The sequence below is a fragment of the Elephantulus edwardii genome, unplaced genomic scaffold (genome assembly GCF_000299155.1).
Source record: "Elephantulus edwardii isolate Elephantulus edwardi_28Jun2011 unplaced genomic scaffold, EleEdw1.0 scaffold00012, whole genome shotgun sequence".
Lineage (NCBI taxonomy): Eukaryota > Metazoa > Chordata > Mammalia > Macroscelidea > Macroscelididae > Elephantulus > Elephantulus edwardii.
In genome coordinates this window covers 5,566,808-5,579,936 of record NW_006399762.1, presented here as the reverse complement: position 1 = coordinate 5,579,936, position 13,129 = coordinate 5,566,808, and the positions used below count along the sequence as shown (strand labels likewise).

The window sequence follows — 13,129 nt, the reverse complement described above, 5'->3', positions numbered from 1 at the left end:
ACAAACAGATCCATCCTCGAGAGGGTTAAACCAGGCTACTCCTTGGAGACAAGGATTCTGGGGCTTTGTCTGACATACTTTGGACATGGTGTAAGGAGAGACAGGTCCTTGGAGAGGGACATCATGCTTGGTAGGGTGGAGGGACAGCGCAGGAGAGGAAGACCCTCTATGAGGTGGATTGATTCAGTGACTGGGGTAATCGGGATGGGTGTGTCAGAGGCAATGCGGTTGGCCCAGGATAGAGCAGGGTTTAGGGCTGTTGTACATAGGGTCACTATGAGTCGCAAACTACTCGACGGCACATAACAACAACAACAACAACAACAGACCAAAGAAATAAGCCTCAAATATTGACCAAAAATTTCAATTGTATACATTTTATTTTGTTTCTGAAGGTCATCATAACTCTTTAGTATTTTATGTAATTGTTAGCTTCTGTAACATTAGTACAAGTTGAACCTAATGATCATACATAAATAGCTTTTTGATCTTATTGAAATTAAATTATTTGAGTAATTGTATTTTCTAGTGACTGAATTCCTACTCAAGGGGAAAATATCTTTAACATTTATTCTAGAAGTGGAAAATGGAAAATTATGATTGAGTGGTAATTCAGCTATAAAACAACAATAGATTTAAAAACAGCGACATTATGTAACAGCAATAATTATTATTGTCACTATAACAGTAAATATGCCCCTCTAATTAAAACGTTCCATTATGGTTGGAACCCCAAACCTTCACTAAAGCCAATGGTTATATTTTTAACAGGAAATAAAGAAAAAAGAATATCTAGGGCCTGGAGGTGTAGTTCGATAACAGAGCACAGTGTCTCAGGAGCCACCGAGTCCATGTCCATGTTTTATTCCCCATTCTAGGTAAACAGAACATCTCTAGTTTTTTGAAAAGTACTCATATGATTTATTATGGATTTATTAATTTTATTTCATTGAAATTTTACTCCATGCTCTAGCCTTGGTTACTCCTGGGAATCTGTGTACAGCTCTTCAGGTTGGGCGCTGCAGAAGAGGAGGAAGATGAATTTATATAGACTGTTACGAAGAACTATTCGGAATTTAGAGCCTGCAAAACTACTGTAGCAGCTCTGGCTCCCTATTTTTCTATAAAAACTAGAATTACATAGTCTGAAATCTGAAAGGTCAAATTTCAAGTATAGCCAGAAATATCAGAATAGCAGAATATCACTCATCTTCAGTATTTCCAGATGGATTAAAACCTCTGCAACTGAAGTAATTAGATGAACAGATGTATGTCATATGAAATTCTAAACAGGTAGCTGACAACAATGACTTTTGAATGTATGTGATGAAAATAGAAGTGGGATTATAATTACACCCCAATTTATAGAGCCCTCTCCTGGGTGGCCTCATATGGCCATCAAAACAAGGATTAGAAAATACAGTAGATTCTGGAAAAAGAGAATAGTACACCAGAGGAAAATAACATAAAAGAGTACTCTTAAATTATATGTCCTTTCTAAGTGACTTTTTAGTTTTTTCCCATCATATTTCAAGGTAGGTTTTGTGGGTAAGCCTGGCTTACACTGAGAGTAATGCCTTGGGGTCTGACATCAGGTCACTAGGGAACACAGTTCTGAGCCTCTGGTTTCCTCTGTCTGTCTGCCAGTGGCACTAAAAACATCTGTTTAGCAAACTCAACCTGGAATAGTGCGTGTTCATCTGTCCTTTGTAGTTGAATCACAGAGCTTTGTTGTTATTGTTATAATAGAGCTCTGCTGAAAGTTTTCATTTCCTACCCCAGATGGAATACTAACATTGAGACTGGGATGGGAACGGAAGCCAAAATGAGATTCATGCATTTCTGTATTCGAAGATTTTCCTTTTCTCTTAAGGGGTTCAACTGAATCCCAGGTGCATCAAATTAGAATTGTGTATGCACCACAACTTTAGAGTAAGTTTTTCCCAAGTAGGAATGAATGTGCATTGAGTAAACATCCCCACAAGATTCCATTAGGATGTAAACATGAAAGAATGCTAGATACAGCTGTGGTCTTACCATTTGCCTTGTGCTGCACATCTGGCGGAAACTGGTCAGGAGCATACCACTGATAGTCTGGCTGTGTGGAGCAATAAAACATTATTATAGCAATATGGACTTCAAATAAAACATAGTGGCACGTTAAAATATAATTATATGATCTGGCTTTTATTATGCAGGCTCTATAAAAGTCATTCCTATCCAAGCCTGTTGTCAATCTCACTCATCCCTTTTAGCCTAACCCTCCTCCTCACCACCACCATCTTCCCCTGCACTCTCCCAAATCCACCTGGTATTTGGCCAGAAATTTTACTACTTTGGTGTTATGGTGTGTTTTCTTTCTTCTTGATTTTTTTTTTTTAGACAGATGTGTTTTGGAGATCTGCAGAAGTATAAACACTTTGTTAAAGTCACCATCACCCACAAATAAAACAAAACATCAGTAAGTACTCTTTTAAATCCTTACTGGAGGCAATGGGAAGCCTGGCTGAAGAAAGAAATTGATGCTATTTTGCGGGGACAAGATAGATAGAGGTCCAGGATAATGAAGCAGAACAAATATTTCTCCTTGTCCTGTTTTTCTGGAGAATCTATTTGCTACATCATTGAAATAATTTATCCTAAGAGAACCAATGATTTGCTGAAGCCAGAAGAGAGGAGAATTTAAAATATTTCCTTTAGAATTTTCTCCTACATGTACATGTCAAACAAAGTGCATTAAATAAATAAAAAGTTTGAGGCCTGAATTATCTAGATACAGTTCTGACGCCAAGCTCTGTGTTTCAATCCTTGGAACAAAGGAGTAATCCCTGCTTTACCTGCCTATGAAGTTGATCTGTCTTCCTGCTCCACAAGTTCACCCCGGGCTCCTACCTCCCCACAAGACAGAGAGAATAGATTGTCTCTTGAAAATAAGTCAGGACAATTTCTATTACAATGAGCCAGCCAGGGAACATTTAAAGGGCTGCCAGACCACTAAAAGTAGCCTAAATGTTCAATTACTTGACATGTCACTGAGAAATGTTGCCCTCAGTGGAGTCAGACCCCACTTTATCTGCACTAAAACACCTAGACTCTTGGCTCATTTGGGGCTACAGAAAAGCTAAAAGAGGAAATGAGATCACCTCTGTTTATTATCTTCTCGTTTATTTTTATATGTCTCAAATAACACAGGCGATAAGTGACATGAGCCTCAGTTTTATATTCCAGGAGATTTGCCAAAAGAAGGTAAATATGCTGTCATTTTACAGACACTGGTGCATGTTAGGCAATTCAGACTTTAATATAAGCATAAAAGAACCTATTTTAAAATTAACTCCAAGAGCTTTTATAAATTCTACTGTAAGATTTTGTTTAACTGACTACTACAAAGAAATGTGATTATATATGGTATAGAATGTTTTTAAAATACAGAGCTATATCTGCTGATGATTTCACTTGATCTAGACTTCCTTACTTGCTCTAATTTATAGGGTAAGTTTCACAAGATTTTATGGTGTGTGAATTTCTTTCTTCTTTTTGTAAGAATACCTTCAAACCTTTTTTAAAATCCTAGATAAATTAGAAAATAATTTTCTAGTTTTACAGTTAACCTTTTACAAGAACATTTCTCCAATCCACTGAACTGCAGGAGCTAACACCTACGTAAATATCCATCTCTTTGTGCCTCTCTCAAACTTACTTTAGATATTCACAAAGATGGTTCAAGACTATAGCTGTGTTGAGAGATGCCCACAAACATTTCTGGTGAAGAGTGAAAAAGTAAACAGTGAGATTAAGAAAAAAAGAAAATTACTTGTTCATTGTGTTATTATAAGAGCCAAAACATGAACACAACACAAATGTACATCAACAGATGAATGAAGAAATAACATACAAAACTTATACCTGGACGAGGAAGCAGTCGTCAGAATAGAGCAAGGAAACACTGCATGTTTCAAAATTGGGAGAGTGTGCATCAAGGATGTGTCCTATCCGTATCTTTTCAATCTATTTGCAGAACAGATTATCCAGGAGGCTGTGCTCTATGAGGAGAAGTGTGGCATCAGGATTGGAGGTAGACTCATCAACAATCTACGTTATGCAGATGACACAACCCAGATTGCTGAAACTGAGAAGGACCTGAAGCTCTTGCTGCAGAAGGTCAAGGACAGCGGCCTTCAACGTGGATTGAGGCTCAATACCAAGAAAACAAAGATTCTCACCACTGGGCCAATTGGCAGCATCATGATAGATGGTGAAGATAATGAGATTGTTGACAGCTTCAGTTTGCATGGTTCTATAATCAACACTCTTGGTACCAGCAGCCAGGAAATTGGGAAAGTCTGCTGTCAGAGACCTCTCCAAAGTACTGAAGAGCAACAATGTCAGTCTGGAGACTATGGTGCGCATGATATAGGCCATGGTCTTTGCCATTACTTGCCATGCTTCAGAGAGCTGAACAATGACTAGGAATGATAGAGGGAGAATTGATGCCTTTGAGCTGTGGTGTTGGAGAAGAGTATTGAATGCACCATGGACTGCTAGGGGAACAAATAAGTTCATCCTGGAGAAGGAGAATCCAGGCTGGTCCTTGGAGGCAAGGATTCTGTAGCTCCATTTGACATACTTTGGAAATGTTTCAAGGTGGAATCAGTTCTTGGAGAGGGATGTCATGCTTGGAGGGTGGAGGGGACAGCACAGGAAAGAAAGACCCTTGATGAGATGGATTGATTCTGTCAATGGGGAAATGGGGGTAGGTGTATCAGAGACAATAAGGTTGGTGAGAGATAGAGCAGAGCTTAGGGCTGTTGTACATAGAGTCACTATGAGTTGCAAACGACTCATCAGCACATAACAACAACAACAACATTGCTGCACAATAGACTGCAGTATTCTTCAGCTATAAAGGAAAATTAAATACATGCTGTGGCATAGATGAACTTTGAAAATATTACACTCCATGATATAAGTCAAACATTATATGACCTCCCTTATATGCAGTAGTTAAAATAAGCAAATGCTTGAAGGCAAATCTTACCACTGTTTACTAGAGGTAAAAGAGAAGAGTGGAAGTTGTTGCTTAAGGAATACTGTGTTTCTGTTTGATGTGATGAAACAAATTTGGCCATGGATCGTGGTGATGGTTGCACAACTTGAAGAATGAAATTAATGTCATTGGACTGTGCACTTAAAAATGGTTAAAAAGGTAATTTTTTTACATTACAAATGTCTTACCACAATAAAAGAAAAAGAAAATAAATTTTAGAAGACGGAAATGTGGGAGGGAGAACAGGCAGAAACAGCCACTAGGCAACCACACATAATGAACCAAATTCTTGGCAGTATTCTGTGTCAAACTGAGGTCAAACAAGAGATGCTCATTCAATTCTCACAGCCTCTCACCACCCAAGGAGACATTGTTGCCTCCCTCAAGGAAAGGACTTTGAGTTAGACACAAGTACAAATGCATGAGGTTTCAGAAAACCAAGAGAAACATGCAATTAAGTGTTCTGCTAGAAAGATTCCATTAAAATTTTATCTCAGAGATTCTTTGCTCAAGTAGAAATATAGTTAATAAAACTATAGGAGTGATCTAAATCAACTCAAATGGCACAAAGGTATATTATTTTATTCCCTAGGTAAAAGTTCTGTCTATGTAGACAGAAAAAGAGAATAGACACAAGACTAAAGATCACAGAAGGCAGGTGGATGACACCTCTTTGGCTCTGACTTATGAGTCTGACTGTCCAATTCAGTTCTACTCTCAAATAATTGCCCAAATGTTCTTTTCATTTTGCCTGGGTAGACATAGACACAGAGAAGGTGTAGGTGGGTAATTATTTTCAGATCCTTAAAGAAATCAAGAAAGAACTACTAGGAGTGGAGTACACACGTTTAGACTCTGGTCTCTTTGTGAGAAAGTTCCCTGACACCAGGGAAGTCCAAGACAATAGGAGAAACAAGGTTGTTCTTCCTGAACCGACACAAAGGGATGGCCTTCCCCAAGAGCAGGGATCCTGACTTTGGACTTCTGGTCTCTTAAATTGTATGAGAATAAATTCTTGTCTGTTAACCTTTGCCTCCCCCCAAAAATTCAATGAGAAATTGTCAGAAACTATTTTAAATAGTTGTAATGACACCTTTATAGTAGTTCAATGTAAAATTTTATGAAACATCAGTACTGTTTTGCCATATTCTCTATGTTTGGCTATACTTACCAGGGAGCTCTGTTGGCCCTAGTGGAAACAACCTACACTGCCAGCCTGAAGACCCATGATTGAATTCACCAGCTACTCTGAGGGAAAAAGATGGAAAACCTCCTTCCATTCAGTTTACTATCCCTGAAAACCCACTGGGAGGTCAGCTAAGGGATCAGCTCCAACTCGAGGGCACATAATAGCAATGTAGTGACTTCACTTTTTTTACACCTAAAATGTCTTTTTAACAGAGTCAGGTGTGTCATTAAAACCAACATATTCATTTGAGGGAGGATGGGCAATCTCCTCCTGTGCGATTAACTAACTGCATCTGAAAACCCACTTGGAGGGTCAGCTATGGGTTGGTTTCAACTCTATGGTACATAACAACAACAACAACAACAACAGAAACAACAATATTACATCTTTTAGTTTTTATATATGTGTGCATCCAATATGGTATTTCAACAGTAATTATAGTGTATACTGACCACTACAACTCTACAAATTAGAGACTGAAATAAAATAGGATAGTATGACATAACATTGTTAATGTAAAGATGCTGAAAATCCAAACATAGACATTTCTACTGATGAGAGTTTAAGTATTTATTTGTTGAAATGGAAACTTGTACATACTGGGTGCTTCTGTAAATCCTGATCAGCCCCAGGGCCAGTTGGCGCCCATGGATCCCGAAGGTGGAAAACCAAGCCACAGTCACAGGTAGGGAAATGCATCTGAAAAGAATGATGCTATCAGTTCATTGAATGCAAGTGAAACTGGGGACTCGCACTGACATTTGCTTTATACAATAAAGCTTTGTTTTAAGTCTCAAGGTTTGAATATCATGACATAATGCTAATTTGGTCTCGGTGGTTTGACCAAATAGTCTAATTACTATCTAATGATGTAATATGATCAGCAATCTAATGGTAGCTCTGATGGCCTAGCAGGTAAAGAGTTGTGCTGCCAATCCAAAGGTAGACAGTTCTAATCCACCAGCTGCTCTACAGAAGAAAGATGAGCAATTTCCTCCTGTGTAATTTATAGCCTTTGAACACCAGCTGGACAGTCAGCTATGAGTTGGTTTTGAATCAACAAGACATAACAACAAGAACAGTGCAGCATAATGTAATCACCTTCCATAACGTAATACAATATAATCTATAAATAGGACCCTCAAGGATTAAATGGTTAACTGCTCTTATACTAACTAAGAGGTTCATGGGGGCTCTGGTGGCATAGCCTGTAGTGAGTTACACTGCTAATTAAAAGGTTGAGTGTATCCCGGCAGTTTGAATCCACCAGTGACCCAGTGGAAGAAAGGCAGTCTGCCCCAGTTGCCATTTACACCTTTGGAAACCTGATAGAATGTTACTATAAGTTGGAATTGACTTGATTGCATTCAATGTGTAAGTTTCTCTCTGAAGGAAAGACTTGTTGATCTGTGTCCATAAAGATTATAGCAAAAAAACCATGTAGGGCCACGTGTGGTCACAGTAAACAACAGCAACAACCAACCAGTTCAAAGGGGAGTTTCTTTAAGGTACTGTCTACCTCCAGTCTGTAAGAATATATTTTGGCAGAACTTTCTCTCTCTGCATTCTCCTTATCACCTATAGATGTCTCCAGCTTGCTCCCTGACACATAGTGTTTGGACTTGCCATCCCCCACAGTCAGGGGACACACTCCTTGAAGTAAATTAATTCTCTTTATAGATCTGTGTCTGTCTTTATTGGAGAGCCACATACACATTTTAAAGACGATTATAATTTCTCTTATTATGGCTATACTTCTGTCTATCTTATAGACAGAGATCAGTGTTCTGTTTCTATATTTTGCTCTCCTGCTGTGCATTAATACATCTCATTGGTTGTATTTCTCTAAGGTACATGTCAATATTAACTGCATATATTCAGATGATGTTCACTGACCAAATTTTACACTAAGGGAAACTAAAACCTTGGTTGATGTTTCATCTTTTCCTATTTTGCAGAAACCAGAAACTTAGAAACTAGTTGAAAAGTTGTATCAAGTTAAGATGTTCCCTAGATGTCTTCACATAAACTTTTCATTTTTGAAGAACTTTCCACTGACTCAGTAAATAAGTTTTCCTAAGTTGACAGCCTGAGAATTCTATGGCATAGCAACATAATTCAGGGAGGAAATTGAGAATAAAGAGACATAATATTCTTTCAGATCCCTAGAGAACAAATTAGAATAGAATGACTAAATGTTCAAGAAGATATTCCATTTCTTATAAAAGGCAATGGTATTGAATATAGTTTTCCATTGTAAATTCTGTATGCCATTAAAAGAAAGACCCAAGAAATTTATTTCCCAGGCATTTGTGTACCTATAAAGACATCTCCTTTGGCGTGAACACGCACTCAGGCTTGGTTTACTGGTGACTTGCTTGGCAAAGCATATGTTTTTCACGATTGTTCCGGTTGGGAGGTCTTTGCAGTTCTTAAGCACTATCTATCCACTGATGTTTCAGTTGAAAATTAAAACCATGAGCTGTTCTAGGCCATCTGTACCAGTGTTTGAATGTGCCTTTAATTTATCCCTGAAGGAGGAATTATTGTATGTGGGAATTCTGTGTGGGTCGAAATTAATTATAACAAAAATGCTTGGTAAACGTAGGTAAAGATCCACATACCTGTTTTAATTGTTTTTCAAGTTTTTCTTTCTCCAGCTGACAGGCTTTTATCTGTGGACAAAATAAAGGTGTTCATTTATTCAGAAAGATATTTTGGCTAATACCAAGAGTATTTTTTACCCCAGCTTTTAGTTACCCCCTGGAAGGTCAAGGGGTGCAGTGTTGATAGAAATACAATGAAAAAAAAAAGAAAAAGAAATACAATGCAAAAAAGAATCTTAATTTATTTCTAGACATGAAGTTTTTATTTCCAAACATGCAGTGAGTTTATCTTAAAATTTCCAAATTACATTCAGAAAGTTGAATAGTTTTCAGTTGTCACTTCCATTTGTTGAAGTCATTATAATTCTCAGTGTTACTTTTACATCTGGATAGATAAAAAGCTTCCATTGCTTGTTGTTGTTATTATGTGCCATGGAGTCACTTGTGATTCATGGCTACCATATGTACAAGAGCCCTAAAGCCTTCTCTATCCTGTGCCAACCTCACTGTCTCTGACACACCCACTCCCACTACCACAATCACTGAATCGATCCATCTCATCAAGGGTTTTCCTCTCCTGCTCTTCCAAACATGATGTCCCCCTCCAAGGACTGGTCCCTCCTTGCAACATGCCCAAAGTATGTCAGACGAAGCTTCAGAATCCTTGCCTCCAAGGAGCAGCTTGGCTTCACCCTCTCCAGGGCAAATCTGTTTGGTCTCTTAGCAATCAATGATATGTTCAAAACTCTTCTCCAGCACCGCATTTCAAAGGAATCAATTCTCTTTCTATCATCCCTAGTCACTGTCCAGATATCTGAGGCATAGCACACAATTGCGAAGACTATAGCCTAGACGAGGTACACCTTAGTTTCCAGCCTGACATGGTTGCTTCAGTACTCTGGAAAGGGCCCTGACAGCTTCCGTCTCTTAATTTCCTAGATGCTTGTGCCAAGAGTGTTGACTGTGGAGCCAAGCAAACTAAAACTGTTATCTCAATCTCTTCACCATGCATACTGATGCTTCCAATTGGTCCAGTGCTGAGAATCTTGGTTTTCTTGATGTTGAGCTTCAATCCATATTGAAGAATGCAGTGCTTGACCTTCTGCAGCAAGCACTTCAGGTCCTCCTCACGTTCAGCAAGCAGGGTTGTATCATCTGCATAACGCAGATTGTTTATGAATCTTCCTCCAATCCTGATGCCACATTTCTCCTCATACAGCCTGCATCTTAGATGATCTGTTCTGTGTACAGATTGAAAAGGTATGGAGACAGAATACATCCTTGGCAGAATCCCTTCCCAATTTTGAACCATGCAGTGTCTCCTTGCCCTGTTCTGATGACTGCACCCTTGGTCCAAGTATAGGTTTCACATAAGCACAATCAAATGTTCTCGTATTCCCATTCTTCTCAGAGTCAGCCACAGCTTGTTGTGATTTACACAGTCTAAAGACTTTGCATAGTCAATGAAGAACAGATAGACATTCCTCTGGTAGTTTCTGCTTTCTGCCAAGATCCATCTAATATTAGCTATAATATCCTTGGTAGCACTACCTCTTCTAAACCCAGCCCTCACATTTGGCAGTTCACTGTTGACGTGTTGCTCTGTTGCTTACTTAAAAAAAAAAAAGGGCAATTGGTTAGCTTGATAAAGACTTCCATGGGGAGGGTACTGCATGTATGGTGATCTCTGTAAGGGGAAATATCTTTCATCTGTTTCTTTCAGTAAAATGCTTGTCTGTCAAATATTGTCCTAAGGTTAAACATCAAGCTTAAGACAGACTAGGAAGAAGGCTTGGCAATCCACTTCAGAGTTATAACAGTCCTTTAAAAACCCTATGTGCAATAGAGCACACTTAGAGTAGAATAATAGATATGACAACTGAAGATGAGCCCTGAAATTTGGAAACAAAGGAGGAAAAACAGTTATTAGTAAAAACTAGTGATTGGAATGTGGAATGTGAGAAGCATGAATTTAGGAAAGCTGGATATTATTAAGAAAGAAATGGAATGCATAAATACTGACATATTGGATATTGGTGAAATGAGATGGATTGGCATGCGATATTTTGAATCAGACAATCATATGAACTATTATGCCGGAGATGAAAAGGTGAAAAAAAAGGGGCAACTTTCATAGTTTAAAAGGCCATATCTACTGACAGGATAGTATCCATATGCATACAAGGAAGACCTGTTAATATTAATATTACTCAAATTTATGCACCAACAACGAGAGCCAAAGAAGATGAAATTGATGATTTCTACTAACTGTTGCAGTAAAAAATTAATTGTCATGCAACCAAAATACATCAATAATAATGGGTGATTGGAATGCAAAAGTTGGGAACCAGGAAGAAGGATCAGTAGTCAGAAAAAATGGACTTGGTGACAGAAATGAGGCTGGGGACAGATAGAGTTTCCCATAATCACTGATTTATTCATTGCAAATACCTTTTTCATAAGAAACGTAAATGCCAGGTATAAACATGGATTTCACCTGATAGCATGCACAGGAATCATATGTATTACATTTATTGAAGGAATCATTGGAGAAGTTCAATATCAGCAGTAAAAATTAGGTAAGTTGCTGATTGTGGAAGAGACCATCAATTACTCATAGGAAAGTTCAGATTAAAGCTAAAGAAGGTAAAGTCAAATCCACAGGAATAAAAGTTTGATCTGAAGTCTATCCCACTTGAATTTAAAAACCAACTCAGGAACAGGTTTGAGACCTTGAGCACTATGAGCAAAGACCAGATAAGCTGTGGGAAGATATCAAGAATATAGTTCATTTAAGAATGCAACAAGTCATTACAAAGAAGGAAGAAGATGACCAAAATGAATGTCAGAAGAAACTCTGAATATTGCAATACAATGCCAAGAAGCCAAGGGATAGGAAAGAAATCAAGAAGTTAAGGAGCTGAATATAAGATTTCAAAGGGCAGCTCAGGAAGACAAAGCAAAGTATTATAATCAAATGTGCAAGGAGCTGGAGTCAGAAAATCAAAAGGGCCGAACTCGTTCAGCATTTCTTAAGCTACAGGAACTAAAGAATAAATTCAAGCTACATCACTTAGGATGCTATAAGCAGACTATTGAATGATACGGAAAACATTAATAGAAGATGGAAAATGTATAGAGTTACTGTATCAAAATAATTGGCTGACACAGAAGAATTTCATGAAACAACATATGATCAAGAGGCAATGGTGATGGAGGAGGAAGTGCAGGCTGCTCTGAAAGACTTGGCAAAAAATAAAGGCCCGGGAATTGATGGCATAACAGTTGACATATTTCAGCAAAGAGATGTTGCCCTGGATGTGCCCACCAGTTTGTGCCAAGAAACCTAGAGGACAACTATCTGACTAGCTAACTGGAAGAGACTGATATCCTCATTCCCCCAAAAGATGGCCCAACAGAGTGCAGGAATTATTGAACAATATAACTAATCAACAGCTCCATCTTGCTTGGATCTACAATTAAGACTTGTTACCAGCTGTATTGCACTGGGAAAATCTGCAGTTGGGACTTCTCCAAATAATTGAGGAGTAATAATGTTAGAGGATTAAGGTGTCTCTGATTCAGGCGATGGCCTTTCAAGTTGCTTGCTATGCATCTGAGAGCTGGATAATGAATAAGGATGGTGGAATAAGAATTGAAACATTTTAGTTGTGTTGCTGGAGAAGAACACTGAACTGGACTGAATATGTCTTGAAGAGAGTGCAGCCGGAGTGCTCTTTGGAGCCAAGAATGTTGAGGCTTTGCCCTATGTACTGTGGGCATGTTGCGAGGAGGGGCTATTCCCTGGAGAAGGACATGATACTAGGAAGAGTGGAGGGTCAGCCAAGGAGGGGAAGACTCTCAAGTAGGTGGATTGACATTGTGATTGCTGCAATGTGCTCTTGTATGTGAGTAAATGTGAGGATGGTGCAGGATAGAATAGGACTTAGATCTTTTGTTCATAGGGTCACTATGAGTCATATTTGACTTGATGGTACTTAAAAATAACAGCAACAACAACAACAACAACAACAACATCACTAATATTACATGCAAACAAAATTTTGCTGAAGATTATCTAAAAATGACTGGAACTGTCCATCAACAGAGAAATAGAAGCGGGTTAGAAGAGGTTGTAGGCACTAGAAACAATATTGCCAATGTCAGATGGATCTTGGTGGAAAGCAAAGAGTACCAGAGGAATGTCTATCTGTATCATGATTATCACAGGAATCCAGAATTAAGGTTGCATAGTGAAGTGCGTTTGGGGAGGGGTGGGGGAGAGGG

At 38.5% G+C, this 13,129-nt stretch overlaps 1 protein-coding gene across 1 annotated transcript in view; it reads right to left on the bottom strand.

Moving 5' to 3' along the window:
- Positions 1-979: 979 nt before the first annotated feature.
- Positions 980-13,129, bottom strand: part of TNIP3 (TNFAIP3 interacting protein 3) — a 188,672-nt gene continuing 176,522 nt past the window's right edge. Inside the window, exons 11-14 of the mRNA XM_006881132.1 lie at positions 8,861-8,911; positions 6,837-6,935; positions 2,038-2,098; positions 980-1,152 (exon numbers count right to left, since the gene is read on the bottom strand). Coding sequence (XP_006881194.1) covers positions 980-1,152; positions 2,038-2,098; positions 6,837-6,935; positions 8,861-8,911 — 384 coding nt within the window. The remainder of the gene's footprint in view (positions 1,153-2,037; positions 2,099-6,836; positions 6,936-8,860; positions 8,912-13,129) is intronic.